The sequence below is a fragment of the Ictalurus punctatus genome, chromosome 17, assembly GCF_001660625.3.
Source record: "Ictalurus punctatus breed USDA103 chromosome 17, Coco_2.0, whole genome shotgun sequence".
Lineage (NCBI taxonomy): Eukaryota > Metazoa > Chordata > Actinopteri > Siluriformes > Ictaluridae > Ictalurus > Ictalurus punctatus.
The window spans coordinates 18,271,080-18,295,057 of record NC_030432.2 but is presented as its reverse complement, the minus strand read 5'-3'; the positions used below and the strand labels follow the sequence as shown (position 1 = coordinate 18,295,057).

The 23,978-nt window shown below is 37.7% G+C and overlaps 1 protein-coding gene across 1 annotated transcript in view; it reads left to right on the top strand.

Annotated features, from left to right (window-relative positions):
* The first annotated feature begins 4,093 nt into the window (after nt 1-4,093).
* plppr4a (phospholipid phosphatase related 4a) overlaps nt 4,094-23,978 on the top strand; it is a 29,160-nt gene continuing 9,275 nt past the window's right edge. Inside the window, exons 1-4 of the mRNA XM_017490337.3 lie at nt 4,094-4,566; nt 14,946-15,131; nt 21,551-21,680; nt 22,329-22,524. Coding sequence (XP_017345826.1) covers nt 4,489-4,566; nt 14,946-15,131; nt 21,551-21,680; nt 22,329-22,524 — 590 coding nt within the window. The 5' untranslated portion in view covers nt 4,094-4,488. The remainder of the gene's footprint in view (nt 4,567-14,945; nt 15,132-21,550; nt 21,681-22,328; nt 22,525-23,978) is intronic.

Sequence of the window (23,978 nt, the reverse complement as noted above, 5' to 3'; positions counted from 1 at the left end):
GGTAAAGTTAGCTTCTTACTTCTTGTTTCTTCTTTGACAATCAGGACTGCCACTCATTGAGTTTGCTGTTCTCACTGTTCATTTTAGCAGTTTCTTATTGTATCATTTCATTGTTAATTTTTGTAAGTTTCTATTGTGTAATTTATGTTTTTATGTAGGATGAATGTAATCAATACTTTAATAAGTGACATTTTATCAAATTATGTGTTTATGATTCTTGCCTTTTTTGTGAGCAATTAAAGGGAAAAATATATAAAGTATGCTAATGGGGGGTTTGGACACTACAAGCCACCAGAACAGTTTCAGTGTGCCTAAAACTGTTATTACACAAGTCATTGGAATGGTACTGGAGAGTTGTTTATTTTATATTATTTTATATTTTGTTCAAGGGCTCATTGTTGTTTTTTCCCCCCTATAAGTGCAACACTTCCATCAAACTCCATCCAATTAACCCTTGAGCATCCTTGTTTTTTCTAATAGTGTAAAAAAAAATGTTCTGGACAATATTAGTCAAACAAATGAGTTATGGATCTATTGCCACTATTTGTATTTTCACAGTTTGTGATTTGAGACACAGCTCCAGTCTTTAACAGTAAGCTTTTAATGCATGTCACACCAGTTAAGTCACAGTCATGGGTCATGGTCTGAGTTCTGGCTAAATGACAACACGACTGCCTGCTGTGGAAAAGGAGCTGACGTGAGAACTCGGTTCCTGTCACCAAGAAGATGCTGGCACAAATTCTTTTGTCTTGCTGTCTAAATTCATAAATAATACTCCTCATTAAAGGTACATTTGTAAGGTGCTGTGTAAAAATGGACAGTGCCTCTGAGAGAAATGTGAAAAATAAAGTACTGAATGCAACCAAGATTTATGGTAATAATGGATATACATAGGCCAGGTATTTTGATACAGTATATTGGCATTACAGTATACCATAACATTGCTAGTCAAATGTGTTTAAACCTGTGTTTTTCATATAATTTGTTTAATAGTTTCTGACCTTTATTCTATCACTATTGGCAATTACGTAAGGAAAGATAATAAACAAGAATTCCATCACATCCCTAAATCTTGTGTTTGTTTGTATTTATTGTCCACTTTCAGCATGTAATGGGGCTCTAAATGACTGTTCGATGAAGCAGTAAGACTAGATTTGTCTTATAATTTATATTATTATCATCTGTAAGACAATTGTGTGCTATTTGTGCCTAATTACAGTGATACAGATTGGCTTTTTCCTGTTCGATCTAGATTCTTTTTCCCAATAAAAATAAAAAAGTCACAAATATTTCTCAGTTCACTTTCAGATTTTCAAATTCTAGAGAATTTACCTTGAACCCATTTGAAGTTTGACCAAAAATGTTACTACATGATGTTCACAAACTTTTGACTGGCAGCTTACTTTTATTCCTAATAATGTAATACTAATAATAACTAATTTATAACTGTAATTCTAGCGAAGATGATAACACCAAAAATATTGGTGTGCAGCATGTCACATAAAATATTTTAGATTTTTTTTTAAACAAAGTAGATTACATAAAAAATAGTGAATGTCAATCTGTAAGATTAACTTTTGTCTACTAGATTCTGTAAAAGGGGGCATGGTGGCAGAGTGATCAGCACATTTGACTCACACCTCCGGGGCTGGGGGCTCGATTCCTGTTTCTGCCTCGTGTGCGCGGAGTTTGCATGTTCTCCCCTTGTTTCAGTAGTTTCCTCCAGGGACTCCAGTTTCCTCCCCCAGTCCAAAGACATGCGTTGTATGCTGAATGGCATTTCCAAATTGTCCATATTTGTGAACGTGTGTGCGATTGTTCCCTGCAATGAGTTGGCACCCCATCCAGGGTGTCTCTGGCCTTGTGCCCTGAGTTCCATGGGATACTCTCCAGGCTCCCCGTGACCCTGTGTAGGATAAGTGGTATGGAAAATGGATGGATGGATTCTGTAATAAAATTCTGTAACAATGCAACAGTCATAAAAGGCCACAAGGTGGCACAATTGCACATGGAAAAACAGTCAATCTGGAAAAACACCCAGAGCATTTACTCGAGTGGCTTTCATAGTTTTCATCATTACCCTGACATCCATTTTGAACAATTCATTGCAGTCATTCTTGAACCACTACACTTTCATAAAATATTACAGAATGGCTACATTGAAGAGGTTATTTTGCCTGAGGGAAGATAACATCAAATTAGGTCAAGTCCATTTTATTGTCATGCCCTCCATAGTCCATACTCATGTTCACAAACTGACAAAATCTGCCGAGTCTACAGGATAACAGTGCAACATACAGGATAATACATAACCCACAATAGCTAAAATTGTAAATAGTGTCACAAGTGTGCAAATTGACAGTTCCAGTGAAACAAGTGTAAGGTACATGTAGGACTGTGCATAAAATCACACAGTATACATTACCTACACAGAACAGCTGGCGGTAACACCGGGGGTAAGTAGGTGAATGAATGAAGTCTTTATAAAGAGAAGTGCCTTAGTATTACCCAGCATGAGTGTGATTATACCGTATGTAAGCACATAATGCACAGTGCATAAAAGTAAATAATAAATCCAGAAAGACCTATAAGAACAGATAAATATATAAGTAAATACATCAGAAATAGCATGCATTCTGCATTGCATATGTTGATGTGACTTTTATAATTAGATTAGTTTTAACTTCATAGCCATTGCATAATGTTCAAGTACTACATGAAATGTAGTTAAGCATCTAACCACAAAGAGTAATAGTAGTAAAGTGCCATGTAAGCAGATGAATATAATGGCAAGATGTACTGCACATGTACAGTGAGATAGAAGTGAGTATACGGGTAGAGTGATGAATATGCACATTATAAATATGAACAATACTTTAAAAAGTACAATATGAAAATGCATTCATGAACATATACAAAAATATTATGTGTAGTAAAATGGATTCGTGCAAAGATGTGTATGTGCAGTATAGGTAATGTGCAAAATTAAGTCTTCTAAGATGTAATAGCAATATGTATTACACTCTATTAGACAATTTAGAATGCTTAAAGATGCCTCTCAGGTGGAAGCATTGAAGGTTCTATGTACAACTCGACAGAGTTCCATGTAGAACCCATTTAGACAGCTCTTATCCTGATCAGGGTTGCAGTGGATCCGATACCTATCCGGGGAACGCTGGATGTGAGGTAGAAATACACAGTGAATGTGATGCCAGTCCATCACAGGGGACCAAACACACATACATTCACACACTCATTCGTGGTTAGGCGCAATTTAGCAAAGATAATCCACCTACGTGTGTGTTTTTGGGAGGTGTCACAGAACCAGAGAACCTGGAGGAAACCCACATATCTATGGGGAGAACTTGCACAGAACTCCACACAGACACATGATCGAAACTCATGATCGAAATGGGGACCCTGAAGCCATGCCATCATTTTTGAAGGCTGAGAACCTCAAATTTTACAATGAACCCTTAAATCAAGCACTTAAGACACTTTAACTAAATTCTAAATGCCTGACAGGTTCAAGGTACTAAGAAGAAAATCATTACCAATAAATTAATTAACCAATAACACACTTTACCTAGTTAATACATGGTTCTTTAATGGTAAGACACAATCTAGTCCAGCACACAGCTGAGCATTGGAAGGTTTTGTTAAGGGTCTTGTTAATCCGAATGACATCCCTGGTATTTGAACTCAATCTCTGGGTCACTAACTCACTAACTAACTAACAGTGCCTTAGGACCAACTGCTAAATTGCACCACTAGACACATGAGGAGGGCTCAAGAACTCAGAGTGGCTTGCACAGGAGATACCAATCACGTGAGATGCCAGTCTTCACACTCATTCATTAACCATGATGCAAAAGACAAATTCACCTGTAGCATCTTGGAAGACGAGGCATTTGTGCAGTATATAAGCCAGACACAAGCGCACAAACGCACGCGCGCGCATGCATCTCCCAAAATGTACCCATGCACCCATGTAACCCCAGTGCACACACGCACGCGCGCGTGCGAGCACCTCCAACGTACGCGCTCCCGTACACAAGCACGCGCAAACATTCAGCTCCTTCCCCATTTCTAATCAGACTTGGGTGCACGCACATCCATACATGCACCCGCAAATGACACACGAACGCGCGCGCACACTCTGCGTGAAAGTGGGTTTTTAGCACACCTCTGACGTCACTCCCGCACGTCAGCTTCTCTTGTCTCCAGTCGGCGTTAATCTGTGGAGGAGTCTGAAGCGTCTCTGCGTCTCTCGGTGAGGAGTGGAGGATCGTTAGCGCTTATTAAAGGATGCTGCATGGGTTCACAGCGCTGCAGTGGCTTTGCTTCCTCTCATTCCCACCCTGAGCATGGACAACTAAATTAATACTAAAAGGGGACTAAAGGAGGACTTATCACGCACTGATCCACATCAAGGGGGAGTTTATCATTCTAATCATTAACAAAAATACCCAAAGGAGACACTTCATCATGTCGGCCAAAGAGAGACTTAAAGCCAGCATGAGCAAAGAAAGCGTCACTCTGCTGCCCTGCTTCTACTTTGTGGAGGTAAGACAGCTCCAGCCGAGACACACTACACCCTGCAGGGACACTCGGGACCTATTACACTGCCCAGTGATGAATTAACACACCTACAGCATTCATGTGTGTCCAGCAGTAGGTGTTAATTCAACACTCTCAGGTTTAAAAGAACCCTGTAGGCATTAACTGAGTATCATAAGGTTCATTTAAACCCAATATGTTAATTAATCAATGGGTGCACTAATTTACTACTGTAAATACAAATGAATTATTGTAGACATCATTTCAACACCATATATGTTCAAGCAATACTGTTTCACTCAGTTTAATACAGCACTCAAGCTGATCTCAATTAACTCATCCCAGTTCCATGACCAGTCTTGAGCACTGGCTCATGTCACGTTCTCCCAGTGTCCGCATGGGTTTCCTCTGAGTTCGTTGGTTTCCTCCTACCTTCCAAGAACTAGCCAGTACGTAGGCTGGTCCCATCCAGGATGTAATCCTACTACAGTGTTCACAGCACTGATGTAGAATCTACTATGACCCCAACCAGGATAAAGAGCTTACTGAAGAGGACTAAATGAAAATGGTGTTAATTCAGCTTAATAATGTTTATTTTAACCCAGCATGTCTAATTTAATCCTCTAATTTACAATGTAATTTAATCCTGTTGGTGTTTTCATCAATACTGCAAGTGTTAGTTCAATGCTTTAAGATTTATTTTTCATCTATTGTATATTATTACCGTTGAAGTTAATTCACCACTGTAAAATGCGATTTTAAATGTGTAAATATTAATTCAATAATCCAAGACGTAACTGTGTTGATCCAGCACTCTAACTGTTAATCCAACAGCTCTTTAAAGGAAAACCTGTAGATGTTATTTCAGAACAAAATGTAACCATTGTGAGTGTTCATTCAGGATTCTAAGAGACATTCAGCTTTACAATGTATATAATAACTCATCACACAACTTTATTTGTAGGCTAGGTGTTGTACACTTTCTACATTGTAACATTTGAATTTAAACCTGAAGGTGTTAACGCATGGGCAGCATGGTGGTGGAGCAGGTCGCTACCTCACATCTCCAGCGTCCTCAGTTCAATCCTGAGCTCAGGTTACTGTTTCGTGGGTTTCCTCCAGGTTCTCAAAAATATTCAGTTAGACTAATTGGTTATGTTAATTTCCCATAGGTATGAATGTGTGTGTGCATGCCATCTGCAATGGACTGACATCTCAAACTTGGGTGTATTCCCTGCCTCATGCCTAGTGTTCCTGGGATAGGTTCAGCACTTTAAGAGTTAATTTAACACTATAAGGTAATCTAAACCTTCAGTTCCAAAACAGTTCTTTTAACCCTGAAGATGTTAACTCGAGAGCCAGACTTATATTTAAATCTGATTAGTTCAACACTATAGTATAGCTTTTCATTCCCCACTGAGAATTAACTACTGTGTATGTGTTAATACAGAAATTCAGAGTCAATCCAGAGTTAAATGAACACTGTAGGTGTTAATTCAACACTGTACAATCAAATCTACTCTGCAATCAACACTGTATACTTTAATATAATAGAAGACGTTATTCAGGACTGTGCTGTAAAATGCAGAAGGATGGGTACTATTCTAATGTATACCACAGTGTTGTTGTATTCTTCATTCTTATTGGTCCAATGATGTTAATTAATTTTCTATATTGAGCAGCACTGACAGTAGTGTTGGCTGTAATTCAAATCACAGGTCTATATTTATGCACTATTTCTATGGTAACAACTTATTCACATGGACTTGTATTGGAAATTAATGAACATTAAGGTGGTAACAGTAAGTTCCCTTTGTGTAACAATGCATAATATTACCCTGTCGTTGATTATTTTACTATAATAACACACCCCCAAGTATATTATTCCCTATATCAGGCACTTCCATCTTGACTGTCTCCAAGTGAATTGCCATCATCGTATTTTTGCTCAGTTGCTCTAAGCTTGAAATTATTCTCCACATAAACTGCATTAAACAATGCCCTATGTGCAGTTTGACTTGTTTTGATACCAGATTAAAGAGGACTAACATGGCCTTGTATCATTATATAAGGCAAAAAGTCTGCTTCGTACACCGCACATCAGTCTTCTCCTCTCTTGTTCACACAGGACTGAAAGTAGGACAGTAAGCTCATGAGAACTATCCTCCATATCTGTAACAAAGGACAGCAGCCATGTGGTTTATGTCCTCTCAGGGGTCACAAGCCATTTAGACACCAGCACAAAACCTCTCACAGTATAAGAAGGTAACAAGGATTAGATCATATCTGTAATTTGCTTTATGGGTGTAATAACCAATGTAATGTAATAGAAGGAACATATCCAATACATGTCTACATCAGAGTGGCGCTAAACCATCCATGTGAGAATGCTGTGTCCATGACCACACAGTGGAGTAATACAGAGATTTATCAGACAATGATATGAAGATAAATCATAAAACGTTTACTGCCCCATGTCTGATTTATCATCACGATTATGAGATGGTTTGTGGGTCGTTTTATTGCAGCAGGAGGGTAGACACAGGACACAGGACTTGACTGATGTAATGTTTCTAAGCTATATTCTGGCACCTGCTCATATACATGAAACCCTAGACATAAGTGAAATATACAGCTTTTTCCCCCCACACATTTCAACCAAAAATAAAATCTATAAGTCTATAAGCCTAAATATAGTCAATAAACTATTGCATGTTTGGTGTCCAAAGTTTGCTTCTTTTAGTTTTCTATTGTAGCCTTCTTGTAGTTCTCTACTACCTTGGATATTAATGTTGCTAATAAATAACAGAAGCTTATAGCTACCAAATTAACATTGTCAAAATTCAGCTTAGTAGCACCATTTCAACATAAACAGTTTCATAAAACAAACAGTAAGTTGATCAAACTGAATCAATATTAAGGTCCGCATCACTTCCAATATATAACCCTACTTGAGTCCGATTCTCATTAAACTGTGTGTTGAAGAAGGATGTGATTTGCCTTTTAAATAGTCGTGATTACTATTGTTTTTAGCGCTGCAGTGTCTTTTTTGCTCATTTGTTTATGGATGTCAGAAACCACATAAGCAGGTCTATGATGTCTTGTTTACACACAGTCATTTCTTGTGTCTTGTACGTGGATTGCATCCTGATTAGGTTTTAACTGCATGCATCTGCACTTGTAGTCAAATGTGTCACTGATTAGGTGCATTGAAATTTGATTTCTGTATTGTTTTGATATGGCACGCTACACCTATCCACCTTCCTGTGTTGCTCCTTGCTGCAGTAATGTTTAATGCTGTAACATTCTCCTTATAAACTACAACCACGGTGGTCATAGAACATATACATTATGCACTGGAAGGCATTTTATTTTCCTTTGGAGGGATTTACACTTGGATGGCATCTAGCTAAATGATGTCTTAGACACCCTGAAGTGGATTTGAATCTGTTTTAAGTAAAAATGTGCATTTTTATTCAGGTAATTTCTATGAAGATGTATATTAATACTTTGAACACAAACAACCAGGTGTGAAAAGGTATTTTTGAGATTGTTTAAGAAGCCGTTGAAGTTTCAGGTGAGTGTGTGATGATTTAGATATGCAGTTTGCTATACTCTTCCATATCTTAAGTACCAAACTAAAGACGGAAACCTTGGACACCAGACATTGTTAGGTGAGGAGAAAATTATACAACTTTTATTTCACTTGAATTGTTTTGGGTTTTTTTTTTCTTCTCAAATTTCCTTTGTGTTATCACCAATGAAATACCAATAAAAGATGAATAAAATACCAATAAAGATTCATCAAACTGTATATAAACTAAATTTACTTTTAGCCCTCTACAGTTAAAGCACTGGAATTTTCCTGGCATCAGATTCACTTGTAAGTCACATTTGATCAACAGTATTTTGGCCTAAAGCGTGCAAAGCTCATTTCTGTTGTTTGCGCCACACTGAATAAAGTTCTTCTACCCAAAGAGTCATCATAATAATTTATCTTGGTCAGTGACCAGAGAACATTTATGGTCTGCTAACCACAGACTCACAAATCTATTTCCTAAAGAGAGATTCTCTCAACCGTGATTATGTCTTATCCCTGCAGTGCAGCAGTATTTTAGCTTGTTCTTGTCACTGTCACCTCAGAGACAGAAGTGTGTATCAGTGTGTATTACTCATCTCACACGTGTTTCTTGAAGCACAGGGGTAAGAGAGTGGAGAGAGCTTTAAACATTCAACACAGTCACCTGGAAGCAGTAATGTATATAACGTAATTTCCCTCAATTTTCTTCATGCTCAGTATATCTAAATAGGTTGCAGAGTATAATGGAGTAGTGATCTACTTTAAATCCGATTGAAATGTATCATCAGTTTATGAAATATACTGATTTTCTTTCCTCCTGCTTACATTTAAAACAATTTCTCAGCTTTAAATGTGTGATTTGTAACATTTAAATGTGCCTCTATTCCTGTAACAATCTTACATGTATTTCATTTCAAAGACAGCTCTGAAAATGTGATTTAGTTTCTCTTAGGTTTCCTATGCAGTTTCTTCTATGCAAAGTCTTGCCTTTACCTTCCGCAGTCAGTTGTAATTTGTGTACGCTGTTACCTAGTTACAGCTTGGTTTGTTTGTTCTGATGATTTTGTACTGTCATTAACTGTTTCCTGTGCCTAATCTCAAGTCTATATATGATCTACTACTGTCTTTCTCTTTGTCAGAATAAAAAGCTCCATGTACTGTATATTCATCTCAGAAGTTAGTCTATGGAGTCTATGGAGTTAGTTTATGCAGTTTTTGTTAATATGCTTGATATAAACAAAAATGTGTTAGATAGGGGTTAAGGGTATGTGTAGGGTGTATGCTGTGTCAGTTAGTGGTAGTTGTAAAGGTACAGTACGTTATGTGTAGGGTATTTAGATTAGAAATGGGTGTAGGGTAGGTTATGTTAGGAGTAAATTAATATGTGGACTATTAAAGGTAGGGTGAAGGGTAGGCCATGTGTAAGGTGTAAATGTTAGTGGTAAGTTAATATGTGGAGTATTAAGGCTTTGGGTAGGGTGAAGCGAAGGTCACGTGTAAGGTAGGACAGTAGTCAAGATCGCCATTGTCAAGTCCAAGACAAGGACGTGCTGAGACTGTGTCAAATCTGAGTATTAAGGGTGTCTGGGCCAAATCATGATTGAGTCAAATGAAAGCAAAACCGAGTCAAGATCAAGACCAAAAACTGTCAAATAGCTTTGAGACAAAGTCTTTACTTCAGTTTCATATATGCCATGCCAAATTTGCAAATTCTCTTGAGATTTACCCAGAATCCTTCTGAATCATTCTGGAAATACATTTAGGCATATAACTGAGTTACCACTAGTAGTTCTATTGGGTGCATGCAAGCCACTTAAATTTGGTCGAGACCAAGACCATATTTAGCAACACCAATGCCCAAGACCAAAGAAGTCCAAATACAAAAGCCAGTCAGTCTGAGACAAATCCAAATCAATAGTCTTGAGTCTTGAGACCAGACTCGAGTGATACAGCAATACAGTAGTTTTAAGTATGATTATTGATAAGTAGGGATGTGTGACAATGACTAAAATAATAAAACACAGTATTCAGTCCCTCCAGGAGTTTGCAATCACAGGAACGAGCAGGAAATCAAGCAAACTGTGCAATATTCATACAAGCTTGCAATTTTTCAAAATTACAGCAGATTTTCCACAGATTTGGGCCAAGATCGTCATCGTCATCACAATGCACATTCAGTCCAAGCCCTATTCTATTCACATGCATCAAACATGAGTACAGCTAAAAGGTCTCATTTACTAACAAACATCACTGTGAAAGACAGTGCAAAACAATTTTGTGCAACTGCAATTTCGGCAATTCAAAGAAGCACAAACACTTAAGCAATTTTGGCCGCAACAATCACAAAAACTGCAAAATCCTGTATGGACTGCATATTTTATCTTAATATTTAAACTAGTGATCACAATTATTAGCAATTGCGAAATAGCTTTATTGTGCGAAATGTGCCCAAAATAGCTTTATAAATCTTGGTCATTTTGTTATTTAATTGCATTATGGGTAATACACATGCTATAAAGATGTATTAGAACAGATCGTGTACATTTTAGTATCTGGTATTCAGAACATTTGTTAAAATATTTTAAAATTTGCTAAAAATTGGTAGAAAATCTGGTCCTGAGAGCGAACAGGTCATTGACTTCAAATGTGGACTAGAAGGTACAATACTCACACTGAAATTCCTCACAGACTGCTGAGCAAAGCGTACAAAAATATTGTTGTTGTTTTTTCGCTATCATTACCGTGGTACATGTATTTTACTTTTAATATTACTGACATAATAATTAATCGAAACACCACAGTAATTGTCATGGTCTAAAATGTTACTATAGTTATCATCAGTCACTACAGTAAAACTGGGGTAGTATCAGAAAAAATACCAAAAAGCACTATAATAAATCCATAGTGTATGAAATGAAAAACAAGGTAATCTCTAGTGATTATTATCAAACAGTGTAGTTTGTGAATTATTATGTTGGGAGCCACTAAGCAAAAAGCTATTGGGTGGAGCGAAGAAAAAAAAAAAGACTTGTGATAGTTATAAATAAGACATCTTGTTGACAGTTTCGATGAGACAAAATGAGATGAGACGAGTCTGAAGATGAGTAGAGCTTTTTGACATCAGATTGGCTTGACCTTCAAATGCTGATGTGAAGTAAATGCTGTGGAAGCTACTTTGAAGTGGGATACATGTTTCATAGTTGCTCTACATTTTATTCAGTTTGTGGATTGTCTTTGGCTCTTGGTACCCATTGAATTTGTATAAAAATTCATTACCAGGAAACATTTTCAAGTAAAGCTTAAAAAGTCATGTTAGAATATTGTATTGTTGCTCAGGAGGTTAATTCTCTAATCTTTTAAACCAGCAACCAAGAGAATTTCTGCCAAGACGTATTAATTTCAACTTGCCATGTGTTGTCTTTTTCACACATCTGATCTTAAGTTGGAATGAAGCAGCTTCGGGGCACAAATCAGTTACTGAAGGTCTTAATTTTTAGTAGTCTCTAAATGAATAAGAAAAGTCTTAACATTTTAAGAGTGAAAGTTTTTTCCCCCAAGAAATTATATACATTTTAAATTAAAATACTTCAGTTGCCAAGTAGAATTTGTTGGGAAAACTTTGCTTAAAAATAAATTAAAATTAACCATTTATTGATGGTCAAGACATGTTTCTTCTGTTGAATAGGCAGCTGGCTGTGATGAATAGCTGTAATGAGTTGTTACTGGTCAAATTTGGCAGGCTAGTTTATGTAATGAACTATTTTTTGTGCTAATCATACATATAAAAAAATTATTACAGTTAAATTGACTCTGTTATATTGTGTGGGACCTTAATTTATTTTGCTGCCATGGTTCAGGTCCGCTTGTTCCCTTAAGGGGACGAGTCACTGTAAATCAATAATTCAGTTCTTCTGATGATCAACTCTATCCTCCTGATAGGAGTGGTCCCCTCCAGGATGGTCAATCTACATGGTACGACGGCTCACTAAATGGTTTGATGATGATGAAAATAATGTAAATAATTTCCGATGCCCTTCATGCACACCAGATCTCAACCTACAGTTGCAATCAAAATTATATAACCCCCATTGCAAATCAAGTTTATTGTCAAAATGTACAGACTTTCAGCTGTCTGCAATGAACAAATCAAACAAAAGCAAGTGAAATAGTTCAACACAACGAATGCTTCAAGTGGTTTCCCCAAATTCAACTGAATATGCAACTTATAACGACTTCTCCAGTTTCAGAATTATTCAACCCCCTGAATAGAATCCCTCACAACAGAATCAAGGGCTTCATTAGTTGCACCAGGTGTGCTTGAGCTGGAATACATGAGATACCTGAAGTGACTACGGGTTTGTTTGGTGTACACTATCTAGATGGGGCCGAAAAAGGAAGCTATCAATGACAGCAACCAGATTTCTGAGAAGGCAGGTTGTAAAAAACCCTCGAGTGACTGCAGAAGACCTGCAGCAAGACTTGGTGGCAACAGGCACTGAGGTTTTGGTGAGTACAGTAAGGTACGTACTAAACGCAGAAGGTTTCCATGCCAGAACTCCCAAGACATTCACCACTACTGACCCAAAAGCACAGGAAAAGTCAACTGAAAATCGTATAAATAAGCCACAGAAGTTTTGGGATTCTGTTCTGTGGAATGATAAAATAAAATGGGAACGTTTTGGCACGATGGATCAGCAGTAAATCTGGAGGAAGAAGAATGTTGAAAGAACACTCTGTCCACAGTCAAGCATGGTGGTGGTTCAGTGATGCCCTGGGACTGCTTTGCATCCTCTGGCACCGGAAACCTGCAGCGTGTGGAAGGCAAGATGGATTCATTGAAGTATCACGAAATCCTAGGAGAAAACATAATGTCGTCTGTGAGGAAGCTGAAGCTTGGGTGTCATTGGACCTTCCAACAGGACAATGATCCCAAGCATACCTCAAATGCCACTAAGCATTGGTTGCAGAAGTCGTCCTGGGAGAATCTACAGAGTCATCACAGTCACCTGACTTGAACTCCCTAGAAAATCTCTGGTGGGATTTGAAGAAGGCATTTGTAGCAAACTGCCTTCTTCCTTGGCATATTCTTGCAAACCCAAGAATATTACTGAACTGGAAGCCATTGCTCATGAGGAATAGGCTAAGATTCCTCAGGAACGCTGCCAGAAGCTATGCATCTCATTTGCAGCAGGTCATAACAGCAAAAGGGTGCTCTACCAAGTAGTAAAGATGCTTGCCATGAAGGGATTGAATAATTTTGAGGCTGGAGAATTCATTATAACTAATTTCAGTTGAATTTGCTGAAACCATTTGAAGCACTCGTTGTGTTGAACTATTTCAGTTGCTATTGTTTGATGTGTTCATTGCAAACAACTGAAAGTCTGTAAATTTTGACAATAATGGATTTGTAATGGGGGGTGAATAATTTTGATTGTAACTGTAATTGATAGATTTTAGAGCAATGTGTTAGACAGCACTCTCCAGCACCATCATCAAAACACCATTTTAGGGAATATCCTTTGGAAGAATGGTGTTCATCCTGCCAGCACAATTCCATAGACTTGTGGAATTGATGCCAAAGAGCACTGAAGTTGTTCCTGTGGCTTGTAGTGGCCCAAAACCTTACTAAAACACTTATGTTGTTTTTTTCCTTTATTTGTCACCTGTCTGTATATTATTTATAAGCATAGATGTGTGAATCTCTCTTATAGGTTTGATATAATATTGATCAGATGCTGTTTGTCAGTCCACCATTGGTGCTTGGTTGATTCACTTCATTTCAAATATTTTGCCTGTAAGGGTTTTGGGTCCATTCGATCGTTATCTTTGTTTCAATAGAGATTTTCACTCTATTTTCAGACATAAAAAGATCACAGCAGGAGTTGATTTAACACCATCGATTTTTCTGGAGCTTTCAAAAAAATTCAGCTGCATTTGTACACAATCCAAAAAAAATGACATCTTAGCATTTGGGAAAGTCTTGAAAATAGTCAATGTATCTAGTATTTCCCATTATAAAATGAGACTAAACCAAATATAAGACCATTAAACCTATTCCTAGATAGTTTTACTCATTTCAAGCTTGAAATATAAGTCTTGTTCTATTGGGAGATAATTTATCTAATTTTAAACACTTATTTCTAGAAAGAAACAAAATTATCTGCCAATCGAATTAGAAAATTTACATCTTGAAATGAATATAAATGTCTGGAAATAGGTTTAATAATCTTATATATGTTTTTGTTTTTTTGTTTTTTGTAATTTTATGAAATACTAGATACTTTTGATTTGACTATATTCAAGACATTTTCAAGTGCCAAGATGTCATATTTTTGCTGAGAAAATATAACATTGTGTGTGGCTATACAGCTGCACAGGAAACAACATGGTTTATTGGGGTTCTTTTGTTATATCACCATCTGTAAAGAATACTGTAGGAACGAAGGCTTATCTAGGGCATTCTGCAGCAATATATTTAAATCGCATAATAAAGAATGTAATATATAGGTATTTTTTATGTAAACATTATAAACATTGTGTCTGTCACGGTGCTAACCTGGTGACTGGTATGTGCCAGTTCTGAAAAATGGACCAATCAGACATCACTTCATAACATAATTAGCAATCTACTTATACCCACAATACTCTCAGACAAGTCTATCATGATTTTATAGATTTAATATTTCACAATATCTAATATATTTAAGTTTATTTTAATGACAATCATTATTAACTTGTTATCATTCTTATCTTCACTGTATTTTCAGTTGACTGTAATAATCCTCATCCTTCTTTCTATGTGCAGCTCCCGATCCTGGCCTCCTCAGTGGTCAGTCTGTACTTTTTGGAGCTGACAGACATTTTCAAGCCTGTGCACTCGGGGTACAGCTGCAATGACCGGAGCCTGAGCATGCCCTACATTGATCCCACCAAGGAGGTCGTACCGTTTCTCATGCTCTTCAGCCTGGCATTTGTAATTCCAGCAGCCACGGTCAGTCCCAGAATTTCACACACATAAAAACAACTTTGGTCAGTCATTTAGAGTGCAGTCATTTAGAGTTCCATTAAAGGAACCTATTTTTAGACATGGTTTTGCTTACTATACTAAATAGAAATCCAGGTGAAGGAGGAAATAAAATGGAGCATCATCGTGTGATGAATGTAGTGGGTTGTGTTATAGACTTGCAGAACATAAGGTCTGGAAACCACTTGCATAGTTTTCATGATTAATCCAAAAAGGAGTCCTGCTACAACACAGTTCACTTTAAAACATGACATGAGACAGTTAGACAGTGACATAGCATATTAACGCTTATTCTGGTTCCACGTGTTGGTGGCAATGACAGGCTGCACAATTATCATTTAATAGTGACTTAGGATTGAAGTTCATATTGTATAGAATATGAAAATGTGTATTTTCACATGAAAATGTGTAAAACCTCTGAGTATTGCAAAACCTTGCAGTTGGCATTATTATCAAAGCTGCTGTTATAGACAAATCCCTGTGCAAAAATACTCAGAGTATATCTTATACATGTCAGTGCAATATATTGGCATGGCAATGACTTGATTGAATTTATGTGCAATATTATCAGCACCCTTCATTTCTACACTCAAATGTGCAACATTTATTACATCTGTCATGTGCAGTTCTTTCTTGTGTACTATTATAAGTCCTTATTTGCTGTACTGTTCAAGCTGTGTGACCGTGTATTGGAGAAGATTTCCACTGCACCTGTCGTGTAAATGATAATAAAGGCATTTTGAATTTTTGTGGACGTGAGGCATACACCTAACAGAGATGTGGGCTGAAATATCGTTTAAAATGCCAGATGACTAAAAAAGGGTTGGCGTGAATTGGGCTTTAGTGTTGTTTTTTTGTGATTTAGCAGCCAGAGAACAGTTCCCTACAGTTAGTTTCTTTTTATCTTCTATTGCAGTATTATAAGGATAGGTGCTGATAGCATCAGCTCATTGATATTGCAGTGATGCTGCGAGAATCTCCAGCATATCTTTCTTTATTATAATAGTGTTCTGGTTCACAGACTGAAATTGAGACACAACAGACATATCAGGGCTGTCCAGAGTTCAGGTCCAACACATTAACTTTTGTAGGAGCTTTTGTCTAAGGGATATTGGGACAAGCCCCAGCACCACCAAGCTCACACTGTTGGAGCAAGGCCCTTAACCCTCTCTGCTCCAGGGATGCTGTATCATGGCTGCATTCTGACCCCAACTTCCTAACAAGATGGGATATACGAAGAAAAGAAGTACACTGTGGTGTAATGTATATGTGATAAATAAAGGCTTCAACTTCAACAAAGATGGCAGTAGAGAGTACATCTGTGGTGCCATATCTGTCTCTATTTCAAAACTTTATTAAAAAAAAAATACTTAGCAAATAAGCACAACTGGTTAAGATGTAATTGGTAATTGATCAAAACAAAGTAATGCAATCAGAACAGTTGTTCTTTTAATGTAAGGCGCATTGCTGCATTGGAGAGCATTTCCAGGGTCCCGGGTTGTGTGGTTTTCTTTCTGGTTCTCTTGTTTTCTCCCACCTCCCAAAACATGCTGGTAGGTAGGTTGACTATTCTAAGGTTCTAATTTCAAACTTTTATTCCGGACTTCGGGCCATTTGAGCCCAGAGGTTGGTACGTTTGTTGATATGTGATCACTGTTTTCAAACTCAGTAGCAGTCCAGAGAACTGACCCCTGGTCCTCTTGAAAATGGTGTTCTGGGGGCCGCTTTAACCACATTACATTACAGTTATTTACATTTATGGCATTTTGCAGATGCCCTTATCCAGAGTGGCATTTTTCTCATTTGTACAAGTGAGCAGCTGAGGGTTACGGGTCTTGCTCCAGGGCCCAACAGTGGCAGCTTGACAGTGCTGAGATTTGATCTCACAACCTTCTGATCAGTAGTCCAATGTCTTAATCACTGAGGTACAGTGGTACAGTCCACATTCAGTATTGAAGCTATGTGCTCATTGCGAAAAATACATGTCTTGTGCCGTCCTGCACAGCTTAAAATATTAAAAGATCCACTGCTTGGGTTTTGGTACCAAAGGAAAATAAAGAGGAAAATGACAGCAAAAGGATTGGTGCCTAAAATTTAGCAAATACTGGTATAAATGTGATGTATGGAATTTTTGCAATCAATCTATGCTTTCAGAATTAATTCTTCAATGTGAATGCAGTGTGAATGATCCTCACCTCCAAACAAACCTAGAATCGGTCCTGGGTGCAGCCTCAAGTGTTCAGGGCAAGTGTGAAAACTCCCTAAATTGCCCCTAGGCTTAAATAAGCATGTTAAATTGTGTGTGCATTTAGGCCTGAGATGGATTGGTGTCTCATTCATGATGTGTTCCCATGTCATGCTCCTGGTAAAGGCTCAGGATCCACCACAACCCTGATCAGGTATAATTGTTTACTGAAGATAAATGAATCAATGAACCAACTTTCTTTAATGAGATTTAAGACACAAGAGTTGATTATAAATGCTCCAAAATACAATATCACTGTTACTAAATATGACTTTATATAAAGCAATGTTTCTTAATACTGCTCCCTGCTCTGCACATTTATTATTTATTATTTATTATTTATTATTTATTATTTATGCTGCACCCAAATCATGTGATTCAACTCATCAGCTAGTTAATAAGCCTAAAGTACATTAAACTACTTTAATTACAGGAAGTAAAAATGCAGAAATGTGCTCCAGGACCACGATTGAGAAACACTGGTTTAACACAGTGTGTAACTGTAGCACAGCCTAGATAAAGGAATGCAATTATTGCGAACTGTAATGCATGTGGTGGCTAAATAAAAAAATGAAGAAAAAAAAAAGAATCTTTCTTGATGCACTGCACACAGTGTCAGTGTTTGCTTGTTTTGAATATGCAAATCTCAATGTCATATTAGCATATACTCCCACCTCAGCATAAAGCAGTGAGTCAGGATCCTCAACTAAACTTTCTTCCTCAGGGGACAGGTGCTCGCTCTCTTTCTTCTCTCTCTCTCTCTCTCTCTCTCTCTCTCTCTCTCTCTCTCTCTCACTCTCTCTCAGTTGTCCTCCTCAGTGTCAGTGAAATTTTAGCTACCACCTACCCAGGATGCACTTTGCGTATACACCATGCACAGAATAAAAGATGCCTCTGTTTGGTCACCATGTGGATGTCATTATCATGCACTAAGGCGCTAATACAGAAAGCCACACTGTTTTTTGCCAAACTTGTTTTAACATGAAATCTTCTCTGAGTCACTGAGAGGGTTAATTAATAGCTGAAATTTTCAAGCAGGAGAGCATGAGCTTGAGATACCCCCTGGGTTTGGAGCAGCAGGACTGTGCAATGAAATTGTACTTTCTGTGCCTATTTTAAGATATGCTCTCTTAAAAAGATATGACAGCCTTTGAGTTTTGAGTCCAGACAGCCTTTGGCATTTTTATACTGTAACATTATTACGATTGTGTTATCCTGGGATTTGTGTGGATTTTGACAGTAACAGAATGGAGATTTTAGTAACGGAAGGTCAGGGATATTATAACCTGCACTTATAATCTTGTATTATTTATTGAGTTTAAATCTATCACTCACTTCTTCTCCATTTCATCAGCATCTTTCATGTTTCAGAAATTAGAGGCATTGTGGCCTTGATGTTATATCAGATAGCTTGCTCAATGATGGCTTGTTCAAGCAATAGTTTGCTCATTTATTCAGGTCTAAATAAGAATCGAAATCCAGTAAAATTCCTTTTAAAATCTTATGTGATCAAGTCAGTACTATACACTGAATTAAAATAAAGCTATTCAACTAGCACAGTTTATCTCTCCTTCTGAGGCTTCATCTCATTCTGTGATCATCAGTCTATACTTTAGAGGGTTTATTAATGGTTCTTCAAAGGGTTTTTGTATAGTCACACCATTTTGTAGAGTTCTACATAGAACCTTTAAGAGTTTCCCAAGAGGCACAATCAAAGGACCCTTGTGGGTTCTAGATTTGACCTTCTAAGAGTTTCTAAGAGTATAATGTTTGAAATGTAGTATGATGGGATGTAATGTGAAGATAAAGTGTGATGCAGTACAGTTCGATTGTGCAGTGTTGTACAGAGATACTAATGGAAGAAAAAGGGTTAGCTTGAAGGAGTGGTGAGGTAGAGGCCATGCCTACTTTACTGAGATTGAACCTTTATTTGTCTCGTTGTAGAACATAATGTGACGCATGCATTTGATGGGAAATAAAAGTACGGTTTCCTGTAGTTTTATAGGATCCATTGGTTTATTTCTGTATCATCGTCTTCAGATGTTGTTCCCTGTAGAGAAGAATGCTGACAATACTAAGGTAATACAGTAACCTGTAGATTCTGTCCGTTCTGTTTTTGTCACCGCTGAATGAAATTCTGGACTGAAACATGCTCAAACATTTGATGATACAAAAACGTATGTGACAACAGGAAATGACTTCATTACATAAAGCATTTTATGTAAACATTTTCATTTTATCATTTTACATTATGCACATAAGATGAGTGGAAACATGGCTAACGTTCAGACCCTTGAGCTCTAGCTGGTGAGGTTCACAGCTCAAGTAGCTTAAATCCTCCTCATTAACTCTCATTCATTGATTCTAGTCTCACGCAAGACATGTCCAATTTAGGTCAATGCAGATTTAAGCTTCTGTAGTGTCCTTAACTGCAATGCACTGGATCAGTCGATGGAAATGTGGTTAGACATTTCATTTGCAGCACTTTAGTAAGAATTACGGCCGTTTTGTGGTTTGATGGAGTGGCAGTCATACTTATTGGTTTCCAAAGACAGAAAATGACTTGTCTGTGTGTGTGTGTGTGTGTGTGTGTGTGTGTGTGTGTGTGTGTGTGTGTGTGTGTGTGTGTGTGTGTGTGTGTGTATGTGTGTATGTGTGTGTGCTGGTTAGCCAAGGATAGGTTGTGGCCGGATAGCCAGGTGGGTTACTTGACTAAGTTGTTACTTCCTTCCCTCTCTCTTTCCAGACTCTCTGTCTGCCATTCTGTCTCTTTCTTTCTATTGTACTCTCTCTCTCTCTCTCTTGCCATTTTACATAAAAGACATCAGTCTGTGTAAATCTGGCACTTAGCTGCGTCTGTGTCTTTCTCTCGGGTTTTCACTCATTCGCTCTCCCTCATTCTTTTGTTCTTTTGATCTGTGTGACAGATGCTGTTCTCGCTGAGACAAATATCCTCAAGAGAAAAAAGACACATGAATGTGCCTTTTATTCAAATATACATTTATCCAAAGCTATTTAGAAACAAGTTACAATCGAATCCAATCACAGATCTGAGAAGTTCAGTGTTAAAGGTCTTGTTGAAGGGATCATCAGTGGCTCTTAGACAATCCTGGGATTTAAACTCACTTGAAAATATAGTAAATAGTTGTTTTAGTTAAAGAAATAGTTCAAAGAAGCTGACGCAATTTCCACAAATTTCCAAATGTTATATGTTTAATGTACAGGATGTGCTTCTCAAGTTCTGCACCAGAGCTACACGGATTAAACATCTGTTTCACCTACAGTCTTTTCAGTAAATGTCTGCCTCAAATCACAGCTCTTCAGTTGAATTCTCAACCCTACAGTTTTATTACTTGGTTATGATTTATATATTGTTGATTGATTCTTTTCAGTGTTATGGTGTTAACACTTTTGTGGTAACTGGTGCCTATGACAGGAAATCTTTTTTTGTTTTGTAAGTTACTATTTGTTAGCATATACTTCTGTTATTGTTCTTTACCTACTATGTTTATATTGTTAATTCTTTGGGAAGGGATTAGTAGAGAGGTGGGTACCATTTCCTTTATATATTTCTGTTTTCTCCTGTTTAAGCTAGTTAGGGAGTTAGTGTATTTTTATTGTACTTTTGTTTCTTTTTCTTTTGCCGTTTAGTTAGTTTCTCCCTAATAGTTAGAGGGTTTATGTTTGTTGTTTTGTCCTTGCCCCCTCTTGAAGTCTTGAAATCCTCCCACATTTGTAAATAAAAGAACGTGTTTTGGGCATTGGGCTGTTGTCGGTCTTTGTAAAAGCAATGGGGTTGGGAATTGAACATTGCTGTCTCCACACATCACATTATTTTTATTCTGTTACATGTCCTCCAACCCTAGACTAACTGGGGACGTGACAGAAAAATAAAGTTTTTGGCCAAAAACAGATTTTTGTGACTGTTTGCCAGAATTCAGCCACAGTGACATCTGACAGATTTACCCAGACCACTATGCAAATGATCCCGTGATCATACAATCTATGTCTTCAATTAATACTACAGAAAACACACAAACAAGCAATTAAATAAATAATGGGCTGATATATTGGCTGGCTCAAGCATCCATAGACGACTAGCATTGCATATGGGGTAATCAAACAAATTGTCTCTCTACAGATTATGATCGGAGAGGGTATCCTGTACTGCTTCCAGGTCAAAAGAAGGATCAGCATAAAAACCGAAGCCAACATAAATGCTGCTGGCTGTAACTTTAATTCCTACATCCGCCGGGCTGTGAGGTTTGTGGGTAGGCATTCATTTTTCATGCTCTTTCTTACTCTACGGTTTTAATAACGAAGTATTCATTCCCAATAGCAACACTGTTGATAAGGTCGGTCACACTATTTAACTTACAGGATAAGTAACAATACTTACCATGTTTTAAATCAAAAAGTGTGTTATCAATCACAGTGCCTGAGTCTGAAATTGTGGCATGAAGCTTGTGTTGTTTTTCTATGTGTTACATAGCGTTTAATCATAATTTGGGTCATAATTCTTTCAATAGCTTGTGTGTGCAGGTGGTAGACATGTCTTTATGTGGAAAAATGGGCAAGTCATTACGTATATATGGAAATGAGATCAGCTTCGGGTGGGCGTGGTTTGAAATCCATAGATGGAATTATGGGCGTATCTTTGAGTCCAAATAAAAATGAATGATTTCACAGACATAAGAAGTCATTGGCATTCCAAAAGGTGGGTGTATTTTATTTTATTCTTTACAGATTTAGTCATGAAACTACATTTGTGGCCACTCTGAAATGTTTAAAGGGCATGACTTTGAGTTCATATATGGGCTCATGCTCAGAGACACCCATCACTCTGCACTCTGCAGACAGACACTCCTTAATTATTTTCCATCTGTACTATACTAAATATATATTCTCTGTGTGTGTAGGTGTCCACATCTTTGGCTTGTGCATCACAGCCCTCATCACAGACATCATCCAGCTGTCCACAGGGTACCATGCTCCTTACTTCCTGACAGTGTGTAAGCCCAACTACACCATCCTCAACACCACCTGTGATGACGGTGCCTTCATCGTGGAGGACATTTGCTCAGGCTCTGACTCAGTAGCCATCAACGTCGGAAGGTTAGAAAGCCAAATTAGTGTCCTTCAGGCAATCAAGTATAATTACCTCAAGGTTTTAAAATGACCTATAAACTAGATGAAGTAATATTTTGGAATTTGAGCAAAACCTTATTGTGAGCTGCTTGCAGAAGAACAATTTTGTAACATGAAATGAATGCACTGTGCGGTATAATCCTACATCCTATAGATAGAATGCAAGACTGTCCCAAACTTAGGATTCAGCCCAGTATTAGAGAAATGTTTTGAGAATAATAGGATTGTGCACTTCAGAGTGACTGTCACAGTTACTGAGTATCAGCTGCAAGACCAAACTTCACAAAAAGAACTTGTTTTTTAGCTACTGGTTATCTTTTACTTTGACTGCGTGATCCAGCAGCAGTGTCCATGCATTACTGTGTAGCTGTACTCATTCTGCAGTATTATAAAGAGCACATATCCTACTGAATGAACTACTCACTTATCATTAGCTAGCTAGAAAGCTCTGGTTGAAGGGTTGCTCTGCTGTAATCTCACAGCAAACTGCATGTACCAGATCTGAATCTATGGGCTTTCCCCAAGGTCCTACAACATCTCTGGGGTTGATAGATACAGCTAGCCAGCTAGCTCAAGCTAAAATACAATATAAAGAATAAAATTCATATTCCTGGTCTGTGAATGGAATTTTTAAGAATATAAAGTGACATGACATGATAAATTGCCAAACTTATTGTACATATTTAAATAATGTCTGGTGAACTGGAGTCCAATCTAAGGTGTGTTCAAACATTGCTCCAGTGTTGCAGAAGTTGGCTGCTCATTCGTAGCAACTCTGAGCAGTATAAAGCAGTTGTTGAAAATGAATGAACAAACATATTAAAATAATGTCTAATACTGAAATAGTTGGATTATGAAATAATGTTTGCCTTGCACCTCTGGGGTTGGGGGTTCAAATCTCGCCTCCACTCTGTATGCACGGAGTTTGCATGTTGTCCCTGTGCTTCCTCTGGGAAGTCCGGTTTCCTCCCCCAGTCCAAAGACATGCATTGTAGGCATTTTCAAATTGTCCATAGTGTGCGAATGTCTGTGGATTGTGTATGTGATTGTGCCTTGCGATGGATTGGCACCCTGTCCAGGGTGTCCCCTGACTTATGCCCAGAGTTCCCTGTGATAGGCTCCAGGCTCCCCCACAATCCTTTGTAGGATAAGCGGTACAGAAAATGGATGAATGGATGTTCATGAAATAAAGCTGTTCTGAGGGGATCGATAGATTTGACTGCAAAAAGCTTGAAAAAACACATAGCCACCCCTCATGCCACCCCTGTCCCCACTTCTCACAAGCTTAAGGTAGCCTATTGTGATTAACAGTTAATTTAACTGTAAAATAACAGAATCTCTTGACAAACTGTCATTTCGTAGTTGTTGTTTAAGCATGCTGATTGTATGTTGAGTGATTAGAGATGCTGTACTGTACGTCA